The sequence below is a fragment of the Triticum aestivum genome, chromosome 3B (assembly GCF_018294505.1).
Source record: "Triticum aestivum cultivar Chinese Spring chromosome 3B, IWGSC CS RefSeq v2.1, whole genome shotgun sequence".
NCBI lineage: Eukaryota > Viridiplantae > Streptophyta > Magnoliopsida > Poales > Poaceae > Triticum > Triticum aestivum.
In genome coordinates, this window is record NC_057801.1 from 642,117,348 (window position 1) to 642,134,090 (window position 16,743).

Genomic DNA, 16,743 nt, shown 5'->3' on the forward strand with positions numbered 1-16,743 from the left:
TTCGGCCAAAATGCTGAAACATTCAATTGAATTCAACCAAACACTGGAATTCATTTCAAAAGTATTTTAAAAAATATTTAAATCCATGTGCACTACTAAAATTGCAGTAACATTTTAACCGAAAGGTCAATATTTCAATGCCTACTAAAATCCGGTGAATTTTATCATAATCTCACTGAAAGCAAAAACAAACTAGTACTGAAGTGAAACACTTGCAAATTTAAGATGTTTCTTTGGAAACATAATTCACTTTTTTTATATAATTCCCCTTCCGTAAAGAAATATAAGAGTGTTTAAATCACTAATTTAGATGGATCAGAATTTAAAATCTTGCGCCCGATGAGCCAGACACAGCGAGCAACAGCGCAAGCTGTGGAATCTAGCGGGCGTGCCTAAAAATTAACGCGGCCAGCAGAGAGCTGCTCAAGCTGTTACTTAAGCTGTTATTAAGCCCGCCACTTTTACCGAAACGCCCACTTCCCCTGCCCTGTTTCCGCGAGCCGTCCCCGATTCAAACCGTCGACGCCGTGTCCCCGTCGCCGCGTGACTCCTCAGCGGCGGCTCGGCCCGACCACCCACCTCCGCCCGTCGCGCCGCCGGAGGTCACGCTCGCTCGCGCCCCTGCCCTCTCCTCGCCGGGAGCGCCCAAAGCTTAGCTTCTCGGGTGCCGTCGTCCGCTCGGAGGCGGCGCCGCCGATCTCGCGGCGTTCCCGAGGCGGCGAGTTCCCGCGCGAGATCCCGGCGGTGATGTGCGGATCGGAGCATGGTTGTGAACCCAACCGGTGTTAGCTTCAGTCGGACGACAGGGAGCGGGCGCTGCGGCCATGGCGATTTACATCGCGCGGGAGGCAACCAAGGTCTCGATTCGTTGGCGTGTGGGGGCTGGGCCCCATATCTGTTTTGGGTATAGTTTGTTAAGCTTATTTTTCTCCGATTGTCCTATTGCAGTTATGGAGGAAGGTGTGCGCCGAGACGTCGGTGGAGCTGCAGCTTCTGTTCGAGAAGTGGCACCTGCTACTTGCCGGAATTGTGTTTCAGGTGAACCTCTCAGTTCGTTTTGTTGAATTACATTTCCCCGTGTGTACAAGTATCAGACCATGGCGTGCTCTGTTAGTCGGCGCTTCTGTTCTCTGAGCCGCTGAGTCTGAATGTTGACTTTGACGAGACGGATCGTTCACCCCTTTTTTTCTTTTGCACTTGTTGTTAGCTTGCTGCTAATTCCTTTCTAGGCTAATAGTAGCTGCTAATTCGGGTGTTGGATTTGGGAGGGCTGGTTCAACTCCGATGATGAGTTTTTAGTTGGTTGAACTAATCGTGCTAAATTATACACAAGCTCGTGCCAAAGGTCTTCTTAATCAGGCAGAGAGTGCCTGAGAAGGACGCATGCCTTAAAATTTGCCCTGTGATGTGTGTTCTGGATATGCAGCATTAAGACCTGATGACTTGTAACATATGTTGCATTCTAGCTGCGAATTCACAGCATTAACTGTTAATAGCTTGTGAGATATGATAGATTTTCTGTGCAATAGCTGCCAATTCACACTAAAAGTGCTGTGGAAGTGCAGGCTTAGTTCTTGCGGTTCAATTTTTTTGTTGAGCTGGAGCCAACATCAAAAGCAATATACCTTACCTGTTGCAATCTAAATTGTCTCCTACTGTGTTGTTGCTGGTTTCCCTGCACTGAAAACTAGCATGCTTGGACCCCCCCCCCCCCCCCCCCCCCCACAGCTCCTGTGATTGTATTGGATAAATTGACTCTTATATCTGTCTTCATTTTGAAATTCTTAATTATCGTTTGAATTCTTTAGAAAGACACATCGCCCTAAATTATCCAGTTATTTCGGCATTTCTTCTCCTACATCAATCCTCCTTGAAAGTAGTATTGTTCTGCACGCAACCATCCCCACGCGCATAACCTGTGGGTGTTTTGATCTGGAGACTGTTATCGTTGACCTTTTTCAGAAGGCTCTGTTCATCGATGCAAGAATTTTCTGAGCTATACGCTGATCTTTATTGAAACAAAACCACAAACTAAACTATTAAGAAACAGGAATAGCATCATGGACGACAGGATCTCGTGAGAGATATTGCACACGAAATAGAACCATTTGGCTAGCTTTGTGATCAAGTGGTAATAAAGATTTTTTTTCCTCATAATTTGTTCAGGTTCTCTGTCTGAGAGAGCGGAAAATTACTAACACCAGTTCATTATTCTGCAGTGTCTTCTAAGATTGTACTCATTGATAATATATGTTTTGGTCATTAATGGATTGTGTTGAGATTCATGGAACTATTTTATCTATAATCAGTATATTCATGGATTGGCTGCTCGAGGAGTACATTACTTGCATCGGCCCGGTCCAATACTCCAGGACATGGGATTTATGGCCCTTCCGGTATGTCATCTGCTTATAGTTCAGTTCATATCATTTGGAAATACTTGATGCTGATTTATTTGGACCACTGGTGTCATTTCTCCGTGTTTTTAGGAGCTCGGGCAAGACAAAGGTTATCTTAGTGAGACTGTATTCACTTCCATCTTCCTTTCATTTCTGTTGGTAGGTGACTTGTTCGCTCCACTGTATGTTGATTGACAAGATTTTAGCATCCCTTTTCTTTACTTATTATGTATGATGATTTGACCTGGTATGATGTATCCAAAGACGTAAAAATGTGGGGAAAAAAACAACCACCAGCTAGTCTTAGCAAGCAACCAACACACTGTTCTACTCTGGCGCAGGGTGCTTGCATTTTTAGTCATTCCTTTGCCTTGCTCCTCTCTGCATCTTCTGGACAATTTTCTTTCTGATGCTAGTTTTCTTATAATGCTTGATAATATATTAGGATTGCGAGTTTTGACAATTTATTTGTGGTATTGCAGTGGAGTTTTCACCCTTTTGTTTATCATAGCAAACGTTTCTACACTGTTCTACTCTGGCGCAGGGTGCTTGCATTTTTAGTCGTAAGTATGGTTGTCCTAACTCACAACTTCCATAATTATATCCATGTCCCAACCAGTGACACTTTTCTCCTCCAGGCTTCACAGTTTTTGCGAATTATTACATTCTATTCCACTCAGCTTCCTGGCCCAAATTATCACTGTCGTGAGGTAACCTTAAACTCTCAATCTCATTGTAGCTAAAGCATACATACATGCTATCTATCACCCGCAAGAGCTTTGCACGAAGGCCTTACTGAATCCATTTACTTTGCTTTTACAGGGCTCAAAATTGGCCACTCTTCCACCACCCAAAAATGTTCTTGAAGTGCTCCTAATCAACTGTAAGCCTTTCATTTGGTGGATTGAGTGTTCTGAGTGGAAGTTTTATTGACTCATATTATTCTTTGCAGTTCCTCGTGGAGTGCTTTTTGGCTGTGGTGATCTGATATTTTCATCACACATGATCTTTACTCTTGTGTTCGTGCGTACATACCATAAATATGGATCAAAAAGGTATTGAAATATCTTTGTAGGTGTTTGTGCTTGTAACATGTGCATTTGATTTCGCATAGGTGGCATGCCAGCTCATGCCCTCACATGCTCAAGTATAATTGGTGGATCTTATTTTTTAGGTTGATTAAGCTATTTGCTTGGTTGATGGCCATCATCCAAAGTCTTCTTATCATTGCTTCTCGCAAGCACTACACTGTGGATGTTGTTGTTGCTTGGTAAGATCAAATTCCATTTCAATAGTATGATTATATTGCCATAAGCCTTTCTTTTTGACTGACCCTCTCTCCACAGGTATACTGTCAATTTGGTTGTATTCTTTGTTGACAAGAACCTCCCAGGTACCCTTAGTTTAGCATCTTGAAATCAAATAGGATTCTCTGTATGATGCATTTTGTAAAAAGCTTCGCCGTAATTCTGCAGAAATGCCGGATCGTACAAGTGGGTTATCTTTGCTTCCAGTAAGCACAAAAGATAAAAGTGACAGGATGAAGGAAGAGCTCCACAAGCCCGAGAAGGATAACAAAATGAAGGACGAACACCATAAGTTATTGAATGGAAACAACGTTGATTCTACTGATCGGGTATTATATATAGGCTTTTGATGTGCACGTTGATAGTTCATTCACATTTCACTACAATTTGCAGTTAAAATACAACATGTCATAACGCCTTTTCTTTTTTCTTGGGAGTTAACAGATCATCGTATGTTGAAACTTCGTTTGTAGATGTAGACAATGACATCTAGCTGTTTTTCGCTGTTTTCTTTTTGACGCGTTTTCCTAATCTGTGTTTTCCTGATCATTGCAGCGACAATGGATGCCGATGAACGGAAAGCATGGGGAAGACATGAACCACACGCTCTCTGATGCCGCACCCAACGGTACATGATCAGCTGCTTTTCTCGTCGGTTGCTTGTCTTTCACATCTACAGGACAATCTGCCAGTCGGGAAAAAAAGCTCCTACTACTTCTGCTGGAGCAGTCCCACTGTACTGAACTAAAGGCGCTGAAGTAGTGAACGACGCTGTAAAAGAACGGAGCCACAATCTCGTGGCTTCTCTCAGGCAGGTTGCCCCGTGGGTCGGCCTATCCGATCATCGATTCTGTAGTTTCGCAGTTTTAGATGTCGGGGATGCCAGAAACACCTAGCAAAACATTGAAAATCTGTTCTCGGTGTACATAACTATTGATGTATTTGGTGATTTTTTTTAGTGTTTACTTGTGTTGGCATGAACGAATCTGCTCCGGTTGGTCGTCCCAACCGACGCGCGTGGCTCATTTGAATGGCCGGGCGGATGGAATGGCCTGACCTGGCTGGGTCACGGTCACGGGAGACGAGAGCTCCTGATCACGGACATGCCGCCGCTCGCTCGCTCGCTGTAAAGCAAAAACGCGTGCACGACGCCATATACCACAGCTGCGACCATCATGTCCTGCGTGTGGTGTGCGCACTGAATGATGACATGTGCAGCCTGCAGGTGGCTGTGGCTGATCCAGCCTAGCGATGATGGCATCGTCACCGCTGTCACAAAAAGTGCAAGGGGGTGATTGCTCGATGGGGAAATTTGGTGTGAAATTTCCATCTCCCACACGAGCACTTAACCCTAGTCGATATTCAAACAACGCTCGACAAGTCCAGATATTTGGTTCAGATGGGTGAGACGGGTGGTTGATCGATCAACAGATGGATGAGTGAAGTCTGTTTAAACAACGACCCCTCGATCAGACTGTTTTATAAACAACGGCCGCTCGTTGATCGAGGGGTCGATATTCAAACAACGCTCCACAAGTCTTTTTTTTTTCTTTTTGCGGGAAAACATCGATCTATCCATCTTCAATTATGGAAGTACAACAGACACCAGAAACACAAGTCTAGATATAGGTTCCGAAATGGAGGTGGAGAATATCTGATAAGCAATCAACACAACACTTATTCAAACATTGCTAATAATATGAAACAAGCATGAGCGAGCTCTTCTGCATTTCCCGCGCGAGGACGTTGAGTTGTAGTCCTTGAGGGCGGTGGAGTCCTTGCACGAGAGCATGAGTTGAAATTATTTGGCTTTTAGCTCATTTACTATTCCTAATAGTAATTCCTTACGTTGGATGTGCTTCTTCTTCCTTCACCGGTGGACCTCATTGAGGTTGAATTGCCATTATCATTTGAGGAGGTTTGGAACACAATCGAGTGTCTTCCCTCCGATCGCGCTCTAGGGGCCTACGGATTCGCTATCCTTTTCTATCCGCTTGTTCGGCAATCATCAAGGATGATGTGATTGCGGCAGTCGACCAGGTGTTCCGCCTTGTTGGCAGCTTGCTCCACCTCCTCAATCAGTCGTTCCTAGTGCTCCCCCCGAAGAAAGATATCATGTTCGATCCGTGCGATTTCCGCCCCATAAGTCTAACTCACACCTCATCTCCGTGGGATCCCTTAAGTAAATTTCCGCCCCGAAGAAATCTCACTAGCCATGAACACCTTGCCATCAGAGATTGCTTTCGACATAATCATCATGGGCTGCTGGGGATTATGGTCGGTCAGGAATGACAAAATCTTCAGATATGCATCACCTCATCTCAATACATGGAAGTTCTACCTCAAAGAGGGTTTATGAGCTTTAGAATTAAGAGCTAAACCAAAGAAGGCAGACAAGATCAGGACATGGGTTACTCACATGTTAGGACCAGAATAATTATGTTTATTTATGTTTCCTAGAGCGGGCATTGGTTAATCTATATTTGTGACTTTGTTTTTGTACTTTTATTATATATGAAAATACCGTGGAACAAAACAATTGTTCTACGGTTTTGGCTAAAAAAAAGTCTAATCCACAACTTCCCGAAGATCCCGACCAAGCTCCTCGCCAATAGCCTTGCGCCTCGTCTTCCCGAGCTAATCTCGATCAACCAAAGCGCCTTCCTCAAAGATAGATCCATCCAAGAAAACTTCTTGGTCCAACAATCGGTCAGATTTCTACACTGTAAACAAAATCCCTCCTCTCTTTCTGAAGCTAGATATATCCAAGGAATTCAATTTTGGGGCGGAAGTCACACAGGTTGAGCGTGACATCTTTCTTCGGAAGGAGCAATAGGAATGCCTCATTGAGGAGATGGAGCCAGCTGCAACGAGGCGAAACACTTGGTCGACCCCCGCATTCACATCATCCTTCATGATTGCCCAACAAGCCGGATAAAAAAGGGCAGTGAATCTGTAGGGCCCTGGAGCACGATCAGTGGGAAGGCACTTGATTGTGTTCCAAACCTCCTCAATCGAGAATGGCAATTCAAACTCAACGAGGTCCACGGTGGAAGAGGAAGCGCATCCATCGTAAGGAATTACTAGAACTAGTTAAATGAGCTTTGCTTCTTGGCCTTTCCTCTTGGAAAGTCCCCCAACAACGCGGATTTGGCTACCGATGGACAAACTTGATTACGGTTCTCCTCCGCATGTAGTCCTCATGAGTCCTCATTAACGGGAGCCCCTCGGACTACATCGACCATGCCTGGGGTCTTCGCCAAGGAGATCACATCTTCCCCTTGTTTTCCTCCTCGTCTTGACATTCTTGACACCCTCTTCCGTCAGCTCGACCAAGAGCGATTCTAAAACCCCTCTCGCCTTGGGGTATCAAGCACCATGCCTCTCTCTTTGTTGATGATGTGGCACTATTCCTCGGCCCCTCCAGGTGCGATCTTCGGCGGCACACGCACCATTCTAGAGCTCTCTGGTGGTGCCTTTGGCTTGTGTATAATTCTAGGCAAGAGTGCTATCATTCCAATTTGATGCCAAGACATTGACCTTCTTGATCTAATTTCAAATTTCCGTTGCCAATTTTCTATGTTCTTTATAACTTGCTTTGGCCTTCCCCTTTCTCATTCTCGTTTGCAAAAGGCGGATCTTCATCCTCTTGTCGCTCGCCACACACCTGCCCTCATAGAAGACTTTGTTTCATCCCAACGAGTGGACGAAATGTTATCCTCAACGGGGTCACTACCATGGGAATTTATCACATGCTGGGTCTGGCGAGCTGGCGAGGTCATCGGCGTTGGGGGGTCGTTGGAGAGAGGGGGTAGGCGGATTCTCTCATGCGCGATGTTGGTGCGGCTCTGGTGCGCTGACATGTGGGAAAGGAAGGAAGAATTGAGGTGGAGGAATAAGATGACATAGGTGGCAGATCTGACGGCTGTCCACAACAATATTGTGTGGCTGCGGTGCGGCCGACCCAAGCGCGCCAGCGCCAATTAGTGCCCTTGTGCTAAGAGATCGTACCTTGAATAAGAGAAGATAAATATTTTCTTACGATTTCTCTTTCCTCCATCTTAACATTTATTCTGTGTGACACTTCTAAGATAGCACCACTCTATATTCTAAGTCCAAACCTGAATTTAAGCAAGTACTTACACAAACACGGATCCTCTATTGGCGGATGTCCGGGCATATCTTTGGAATTCAAGGCTAGCACTAAAAACGTCTCAATCGTTGAATTAAATCTTATGGCTAAACTAAAAATCATTGTGTCTCAATCTTCGGATTAGATCTTGGGTAAAGATCACTACGTCTCGATCTTGGAATTAAATCCTGCGGATAAAGTGTACAAACCTTTGTAGAGTTTTAAATGAATCATTTAGCCGTGTTTCTAAACAACAACAACAACAACAAAGCCTTTAGTCCCAAGCAAGTTGGGGTAGGCTAGAGGTGAAACCCATAAGATCTCGCAACCAACTCATGACTCTGGCACATGGATAGCAAGCTTCCACGCACCCCTGTCCATAGCTAGCTCTTTGTCGATACTCCAATCCTTCAGGTCTCTCTTAACGGACTCCTCCCATGTCAAAATCGGTCGACCCCGCCCTCTCTTGACATTCTCCGCACGCTTTAGCCGTCCGCTATGCACTGGAGTTTCTGGAGGCCTGCGCTGAATATGCCCAAACCATCTCAAACGATGTTGGACAAGCTTCTCCTCAATTGATGCTACCCCAACTCTATCTCGTATATCATCATTTCGGACTCGATCCTTCCTCGTGTGGCCACACATCCATCTCAACATACACATCTCCGCCACACCTAACTGTTGAACATGTCGCCTTTTAGTCGGCCAACACTCCGCGCCATACAACATTGCGGGTCGAACCGCCGTCCTGTAGAACTTGCCTTTTAGCTTTTGTGGCACTCTCTTGTCACAGAGAATGCCAGAAGCTTGGCGCCACTTCATCCATCCGGCTTTGATTCGATGGTTCACATCTTCATCAATACCCCCATCCTCCTGCGACATTGACCTCAAATACCGAAAGGTGTCCTTCCGAGGTACCACCTGGCCATCAAGGCTAACCTCCTCCTCCTCACAGCTAGTAGTACTGAAACCGCACATCATGTACTCGGTTTTAGTTCTACTAAGCCTAAACCCTTTCGATTCCAAGGTTTGTCTCCATAACTCTAACTTCCTATTTACCCCCGTCCGACTATCGTCAACTAGCACCACATCATCCGCAAAGAGCATACACCATGGGATATCTCCTTGTATACCCCTTGTGACCTCATCCATCACCAATGCAAAAAGATAAGGGCTCAAAGCTGACCCCTGATGCAGTCCTATCTTAATCGGGAAGTCATCGGTGTCGACATCACTTGTTCGAACACTTGTCACAACATTATTGTACATGTCCTTGATGAGGGTAATGTACTTTGCTGGGACTTTGTGTTTCTCCAAGGCCCACCACATGACATTCCGCGGTATCTTATCATAGGCCTTCTCCAAGTCAATGAACACCATATGCAAGTCCTTCTTATGCTCCCTATATCTCTCCATAAGTTGTCGTACCAAGAAAATGGCTTCCATGGTCGACCTCCCAGGCATGAAACCAAACTGATTTTTGGTCACGCTTGTCATTCTTCTTAAGCGGTGCTCAATGACTCTCTCCCATAGCTTCATTGTATGGCTCATCAGCTTAATTCCACGGTAATTAGTACAACTCTGAACATCTCCCTTGTTCTTGAAGATTGGTACTAATATACTCCGTCTCCATTCTTCTGGCATCTTGTTTGCCCGAAAAATGAGGTTGAAAAGCTTGGTTAGCCATACTATCGCTATGTCCCCGAGACCTTTCCACACCTCAATGGGGATACAATCAGGGCCCATCGCCTTGCCTCCTTTCATCCTTTTTAAAGCCTCCTTCACCTCAGACTCCTGGATGCGCCGCACAAAACGCATGCTGGTCTCATCAAAGGAGTCATTCAGTTCAATGGTAGAACTCTCATTCTCCCCATTGAACAGCTTGTCGAAGTACTCCCGCCATCTATGCTTAATCTCTTCGTCCTTCACCAAGAGTTGGCCTGCTCCGTCCTTGATGCATTTGACTTGGCCAATATCCCTCGTCTTCCTCTCCCGGATCTTAGCCATCTTATAGATGTCCCTTTCACCTTCCTTCGTGCCTAACCGTTGGTAGAGGTCCTCATATGCCCGACCCCTTGCTTCACCAACAGCTCGCTTTGCGGCCTTCTTCGCCATCTTGTACTTCTCTATGTTGTCTGCACTCCTATCTAGGTATAGGCGTCTGAAGCAATCTTTCTTCTCTTTAAGCGCCTTCTGGACATCATCATTCCACCACCAGGTATCCTTATCTTCGCTTCTCCTTCCCCTGGACACTCCAAACTCCTTCGAGGCCACCTTACGAATGCAAGTCGCCATCTTCATCCACACATTGTCCGCATCCCCTCCTTCCTCCCAAGGGCCCTCCTTAAATACCCTCTCCTTGAACACCTGAGCTACCTCCCCCTTGAGCTTCCACCACTTCGTTCTAGCGACCTTGGCACGCTTATCCCGCTGGACACGAATCCGAATGCGGAAGTCAGCAACCACCAGCTTATGCTGGGGTACAACACTCTCCCCAGGTATCACCTTACAGTCTAGGCACGCACGCCTATCTTCTCTTCTCGAGAGGATGAAATCAATCTGGCTAGAGTGTTGGCCACTACTAAAAGTCACCAGATGTGATTCTCTCTTTCTAAAGAGGGTGTTAGCTACAATCATGTTGTAGGCTAGAGCAAAGCTTAAGACATCTACTCCTTCTTGATTCCTGATGCCATAGCCAAAGCCCTCATGCGCCCCTTCAAAACCTGTGTTAGATGTACCCACGTGGCCATTGAGGTCTCCTCCTACGAAGAGCTTCTCACCAATCGGTACACTCCTAACCATGTCTTCCAAGCCTTCCCAGAACTTCTTAGCCGTGTTTCTAGTTATGAACAATTTCGAGCAACTGGATTTGCAACCTCTGAAAGATCTTATCATCTCAAATATCTCACCATCCCAAATGACTAATACGAAATGAGTTTATATGAAACCACGATCCATGCGGGCTCTCATGGCAACAAGCAAGGTAACCCTCTGATCCTGGGTTCTCATAGGCAACCCGATTTAATTGGAAGCGGTTCACTTTTAAAATAGTCAATTAAAGAGTAATAAAAACGACTGATAAGTAGAAGTATGTAAAAACCAGCTTTATGCAAAACAGACTATAAGCCTTACATTTTGTCACACCTTGCATATAAATCTTCATAACGCTAAAATTCTGACTTCAGATTTTTAGGCATGGCAAATCTGACGTTTCTCATGGCAATTTATATTGGCACGATGAATGCAAATTTAGTTTGCAAGCACATCAATTTCCTGGCAAAAAATAAACTGAGACGGATTTGCAATGCTCGTCAACAAAACTTGCCATCCTCGATGACATAATTTGCCCTGAAAGACATTCGATTTTTCATGGTTGAAAATCAGGCGTCGGATTTGTAGAACAGTCTTAAATCTTCGGTCGCTTATAACACCTTGTATGTGCTGATCAGACGATCGAGAGAGAAAGTAACCGATGCTGAAATATTTTTCAGCTACCTGAGTATATGCGGTCCTCAATTAATTAGTCGTCGATTAATCCCTTCCACAAAAGGGGTTGGAGAGGATTAGAGGGGCTTGAGCTGAATTTTGAATTATAGAGGATTTAATCCCTCACAATCCCCTCCAAACCCTTTCAAATCTGAATGAACCGAACAAGGCCTCCATGAAAAGGCAGAGGTCGTGGTTGAGGCCAGGAGCTTGTAATTCATTCTGGTGTTCACCATCTCGTTGTGCCGCATGCTGCGACCATGTGCAGCAACGGTGAAGGCTTCATGCCCCGCGTGTGTGCACTGAATGACATGTGCAGCCTGCGGCGCCACAAGTGGCATCGCACGGCATCCTCGCCGCTGTCACATGTGGTGACGGGTGGCGAAAATAAAAGTGAGATATGCTGCTATTGACTCATGCTGGGTGCCCATGCAGTCCTCCCTGAATCCCCCTGGCTGCACCTTACTAGTACTTGCTGCATAAACGTTGGGTCATTTTTACACCGGAAAATCTCTCAGCCGGGGTGCATCACGTCGCTAATAAAAGTTGGTTGAGAAACACAACATGCGCCGCTTCTGTTGCAAGAAGAAAATACGGAGGCAAACGGAGAACATCTGACAAGAACATCAACGCCGGACCTGTTCAAACCTTGCTAACAATATTTAATTAAGCAACCCAGCATGAGAATCACAAAGCATGATGCGCACCATGCCCCCATTTTCCCAAATAAATTTGCCTCTTCCGTCTCTGCTGGCCGCAACACCGCCAACTTTCTACAAAACTAACAACACCATTCACCAATATTTCACCTCCACTTCAACAATGATCGCCCAGCTCTTCGGCTCACTTCCACCCAGATTGCTTTTCAAGTTTTTGACCCGACACACCCACCATTTTGCCAGTGGCAACGTCTTTGAAGCTCTTTTTATTAACAAGTCAGCGCGACGAGGCTCATCCGGGGACGTTGAAGTGGAAGAGCCAGGATATGACGAAGGCAAACACCATGCAGGCCAGGAGGAAGTTGAGGAACCGGTGGCCTTGCCAGAACCTCCGCATCTCGTTCGCCGGTGCTTGGGTAGCTGCGGAGTTGCCTGACTCGTTCCACTGCTCCATGAACTCCGCGTCACCGAAACCAACCACGTTGCACGCTGTCGAGCCGCAGATTTCGCAGATCCTAAGACAAGAAAAGACAGGGACATGTTTCAATAAATTTACCCACATTCAAATAACACGAAACGAGGTTATGCTTATATCTCAAGAGTAAAATGATGAAATGCAATTTTGCTAATGTCCCTTCAGAGGGTAACGCACGGACAATAGCAATATTGCACTGAACCACTAGACAGTACAGTAGGCAGTGGAAAGGCCTAAGCCAGTTACATCTGAATTCAGATCGAAGGGAAATATCAACTCAATAGATGACACTAATAATATGTTTGTGATTTGGTCAGGGAGCTGTAGTAACTTCCAATTTTTTTCTTGACTCTTAAACTAAATAAACATGGTCTCACTTCAATAGTGTCTTTGCTTCTATGCAAAAACAACACAAATATCAAGGTAAAAGATCTTCCGCATTTAACAAATTCAACCAAAACATTAGCCGATGTAATAAGATCACATGTGAGAAAAGGTTTTTTCGGCAAAAGACGGCATAGCCCTCACTAGAATAGCTTCATTAAGACAGTAATGTAGTCAGACAGAAAATAGGTTGCCTATCCATTCCGATTCTTTGCATTTAAATTTTAAAGAGGCTCTTGTTGCTATCTTTTCGATGAAGCTTGCACTCCAAAAGGCATATTTAAGTAATTGCTTAAAGATGATATCACGTTCCGAAGTTATTGTACGCAGATTAGAATATGTAGCCCCATTCTTTTTACAGCTGTTCTATCGCCTTCATCTTCTTCCCACTTCGTTTTTACTACCATTGTCAAATAGAATTCCTGCACTAATTCATTAGCATCGTTGTAAGGACAATGGGCGAAATTTGCTCTCAGAAAACAGTGTGGAACATGTTTAATTCTGAAAACTTGAACGAGGCAGCTGCTAAATACTCCCTCCGTCCGAAAATACTTGTCATCAAAATGGATAAAAAGAGATGTATCTAGCACTAAAATACATCTACATACATCCCCTTTTATCCATTTTGATGATAAGTATTTCCGGACGGAGGGAGTAATTGTTCCTGCTAAACATGCACTGCTTATAACTTTTGCGCACTTCTCAAATTTCTGACATGAACTCAAAGAAAAACCTTCATGTGGGAATATCTCAACGGAACCCTCCTTTTGCCCCCAACAAGAAGATGGTGACCATTTTGGCTTAGGGTATGTTTAGATTGTGTAACCAAATTTTACCTTACCAATATGCTGGCTATGACCAAAAAAGTTGGTCCTTATGGTATTGTTACCAACTTTTTCACATGCCAATTCTGCTTTATTTTTTCCGACAATGTCAACTAATGGATAAGCAAAACCTTGACCAATATTTTGGCTAGCAAAACTTTTGGTAGTGCAATATTGGGCAAAAGTCAAATACACCCATAGAGCAGTGAGTTGTGATTGTAGCCCAATTCTCATGAAGTATACCTAGTGGAAGGTGACACAATAGCAGCCCCTCTAGAATCTAACCACCACAAAGGCATTTCCACAAAAATCAAACAGAAAGGTGAACACTTCCACTTACGGATATCAGGAGAATTACACAAGAATCTGCAAGAAAAGGCGGCCGGAAGAAGGAATCTGACTTTACCAATCATACCGGGATTCCTAAGCCTTTTACTATAGCATACTGTTCGATCATACTCAACTTTTACACTGTCCCCTCTCACCTCCTTGTAACCTACTTAAATAATGCTAAGGATTCGTCAATCGTGTTCCTGCTAGAGATTCCTCAATCGTGTTCAAGCATCCAGATGTTATCTTTTGCAGGCATCTATCCTGATAAACAAAACGATGACAGGTTTGCAGTTTTACCGAACTCACCATAGAAAACATTTTTATTTCCGTTGTTGTGCATGAACACTGACAGCTCATGGCACCCCATTATCCAAGTAAGAAAAATGGAAGTGGGGGAGCAGATGGATGGGCTTACTTGTTGCCCCTGATCTTGAACCAGGTCTCGGCGCACTGCTTGTGGGCGCAGGAGAGGTCGTCCTTGCAGGAGCAGCCGAGCACGATGCCGCCGCCGGACTCGGCGGCGGCGCTCTCGAGGCCGAGGTGGCAGATGCGGCAGTTCATCTCGTCCTTGTCGGGGCTGGCCTTGGTGATCTCGGCCGCCGGCCCGGCCTCCAGGTCGACGTCGTCCAGCGAGCACTCCGACACGCACGACTTCCTGTCGCGCCCGGCCGCGGCCTCGCCTTCCTTGTCCCCGTCCCCTGCGCCGGCGCCGGAGCGGGCGGACGCGGACGTCGAGGCGCGGTCCTCGAGGGCGGCGGAGTTCTGGCGCGAGTGCCATGACCGGTCCTCGGCGTCCGAGCAGCGCTGGCTCCCCTCCCCCTCCTCCTCCCCGGAGTTCTCCCCGCTCAGCCGCCTTCCACCGCCGCCGGCGGCGAGGACGCGCCCCTGCTCCAAGTCAGGCTCGGCGGCGGCGGCGGCGACCGCCGACAGCTCGCCGTCGTTCGCCATTGCGCCCCCACGGAAAAAAGGCCACTTTCTCGAAGTAGAAACCTACAAACAATCCACGGAGAAAAGGAGACGAGATCAGTACAATTGCTCGCACGCCACCAAATCCAGACAAGAAGAGCACAGATAGAGGCAGGAGCAAACAAGGAACGCCGAAAGCGCGCACTAATTACCACTCTCGCGGACCGCAGACCACTCCAAAGCAGGTCCAAGGACACCCCGGCCAGAACACAATGCGGCCGATCACGGGAAGCAGCGAGAGACCCGGGAAGAATCCAAGGTTGGTAGAGCCTAAAGAGATTGGAAATATGCTCCTACCGACGACGCATGAGGTGGGTGGACGTGCTGGATTTTTAAGTGGACTCCTGATCCATACCTGCAGGCCGCAGAAGGGGGGAGAGGAAGGGGGTGGACGCGATGGAGTGCGCAGTCCCAATGCCGAGCTAGAAAGAGTTCCGGCGGAGGAGAGAAGGGGGGAAGAAAACACTTGCTGCGCGCTTGTCGGGTTGGGGAAGAGATGGCGAAAAGACGAGACGACGGGGTTGGAACGGTGTCTGTGTCTGCGTCACGACGGGTCGTGCTCAGTCTCCCCGAGTAGTAAATGGGGAGACGCCGCGTCATGTCCCGTGCGATTCCGTGGAATTTTTTGTTCTGGCGTCCAAAAGCAGAGCCCGCAGATGTAAAAAGGAAAGAAAAAAAAAAAGGCAGAGCCCACAGTGATTTGTGTCAAATTCAAACGCAGACGTTTGATTAGCAATAAATTGTTTATAGTAAAACAAAATGACGCTCAGTACAGAAATTGCATATTTTGCTTAATCTGTAAGTCAGATCGTTAGCTTAATAAATGTGTGGTACTACTACGTTTTTGAAACTGTTTTCTCGGTGCAAATTGCACAACCAAACTTCACTCAGTACTTATTAAATTGTCAAAACTATGTACACAGTACACCACACCTCCAAATGTTCCAAAGCAGTTTTGGCTATTCCGAAGTGGTTTTATGTAGCGATGAGGATTTTTTTTTTGAAAGATTCAGCAATTGCTGGCATTTTCATTAATCATAGCAGGAAGCAGCGTGAAAAAACATCAATGGTGGTGAAGATCCTAGGATCGGTGTTTTAGGGTTTGCCACACACGGCCAAGAACCCTAGAACAGAAGGGTTTATCTCTCAAGGGGGGTCCTCGAAGGGGCTCACAATGCATACTGCTCCTGTGGATCTCCATAACTCGATGATGTCCCTGATGCGCTGCTCGTCACGCATGGCAGGTGCTACCGGAAAGTGCAGTGATTTCTCTCCTGCCAGATTTCCCAGCAAGCCAGCAACCACAGTGTCCGCACTCCCTTGTGCCATTGGTGGGGTGTCTGCTCAAGGATGCTTTGCACGATCGTGGAGGTGCTGCTATGGCGCCAGCTAGCAGCCGGGGTTAGCGCGGAGCAGCCATGTCGTTGCCCCAGCTCGGCCCAAACCCTTCCGGACTCCTGGCAGCTCCAAAACAGATGACACGAGGATTCTAGGCTTCTGACGTATAGTTGGCAGAAGTAAGCGTTTGTCCAACCTCGTCGCTGCAGTCTGTCGTTGCACCAAAGCCGGTCTTGAAGAAGCAACCAGGCAAAGATCTTGATTTTTCCGGGTGCCCAAGCCTTCCAGGCCAGGCAGTCGAAGTGAGACGCCGTTCTTCCCTGAAACTGTGCCCGGCAGGCCGATCGCGTCGTGTATTTTCCTGAGCTCGCTCTGTTCCAGGTTAGGGCGTCTGACACACTTGGCCGCAGCAGCACCTCCGTCCCTTGGAGCGCACGGTG

At 46.4% G+C, this 16,743-nt stretch overlaps 2 protein-coding genes across 3 annotated transcripts; one reads left to right on the forward strand and one right to left on the reverse strand.

Annotated features, from left to right (window-relative positions):
• Nucleotides 1-460: 460 nt before the first annotated feature.
• Nucleotides 461-4,671, forward strand: LOC123071421 (phosphatidylinositol:ceramide inositolphosphotransferase). 2 transcript variants are annotated; one of them, XM_044494964.1, is made up of 12 exons: nt 462-857; nt 949-1,038; nt 2,310-2,396; nt 2,490-2,558; nt 2,882-2,962; nt 3,038-3,109; nt 3,222-3,282; nt 3,352-3,454; nt 3,574-3,669; nt 3,746-3,792; nt 3,875-4,035; nt 4,262-4,671. In XM_044494964.1, exons 1-12 carry the CDS (start codon nt 825-827, stop codon nt 4,340-4,342), a joined length of 981 nt encoding a protein of 326 aa, XP_044350899.1. In that variant the 5' UTR covers nt 462-824; the 3' UTR covers nt 4,343-4,671. The 2 variants fall into 2 exon arrangements, with proteins under 2 accessions (XP_044350898.1, XP_044350899.1); XM_044494963.1 differs by having other exon boundaries at nt 461-857; nt 2,882-3,109.
• Nucleotides 4,672-11,963: 7,292 nt separating this feature from the next.
• On the reverse strand, nt 11,964-15,518 carry LOC123071423 (uncharacterized). The gene is made up of 3 exons (XM_044494965.1): nt 15,118-15,518; nt 14,415-14,989; nt 11,964-12,498 (listed from the first exon to the last, which is right to left on the reverse strand). The coding sequence occupies exons 2-3, from the start codon at nt 14,945-14,947 to the stop codon at nt 12,276-12,278; spliced, it is 756 nt and encodes a 251-aa protein (XP_044350900.1). The 5' UTR covers nt 14,948-14,989; nt 15,118-15,518; the 3' UTR covers nt 11,964-12,275.
• Nucleotides 15,519-16,743: the final 1,225 nt, after the last annotated feature.

Coding starts and splice junctions, on each gene's coding strand:
- LOC123071423 (XM_044494965.1), bottom strand. CDS start 14,947: ATGGCGAACGACGGCGAGCTGTCGGCGGTCGCCGCCGCCGCCGCCGAG. Junction 12,499..14,414: donor TTCAAGATCAGGGGCAACAA/GTAAGCCCATCC, acceptor TTCTTGTCTTAG/GATCTGCGAAATCTGCGGCT.
- LOC123071421 (XM_044494963.1), top strand. CDS start 825: ATGGCGATTTACATCGCGCGGGAGGCAACCAAG. Junction 1,039..2,309: donor TTGCCGGAATTGTGTTTCAG/GTGAACCTCTCA, acceptor ATCTATAATCAG/TATATTCATGGATTGGCTGC. Junction 3,283..3,351: donor TGAAGTGCTCCTAATCAACT/GTAAGCCTTTCA, acceptor TATTCTTTGCAG/TTCCTCGTGGAGTGCTTTTT.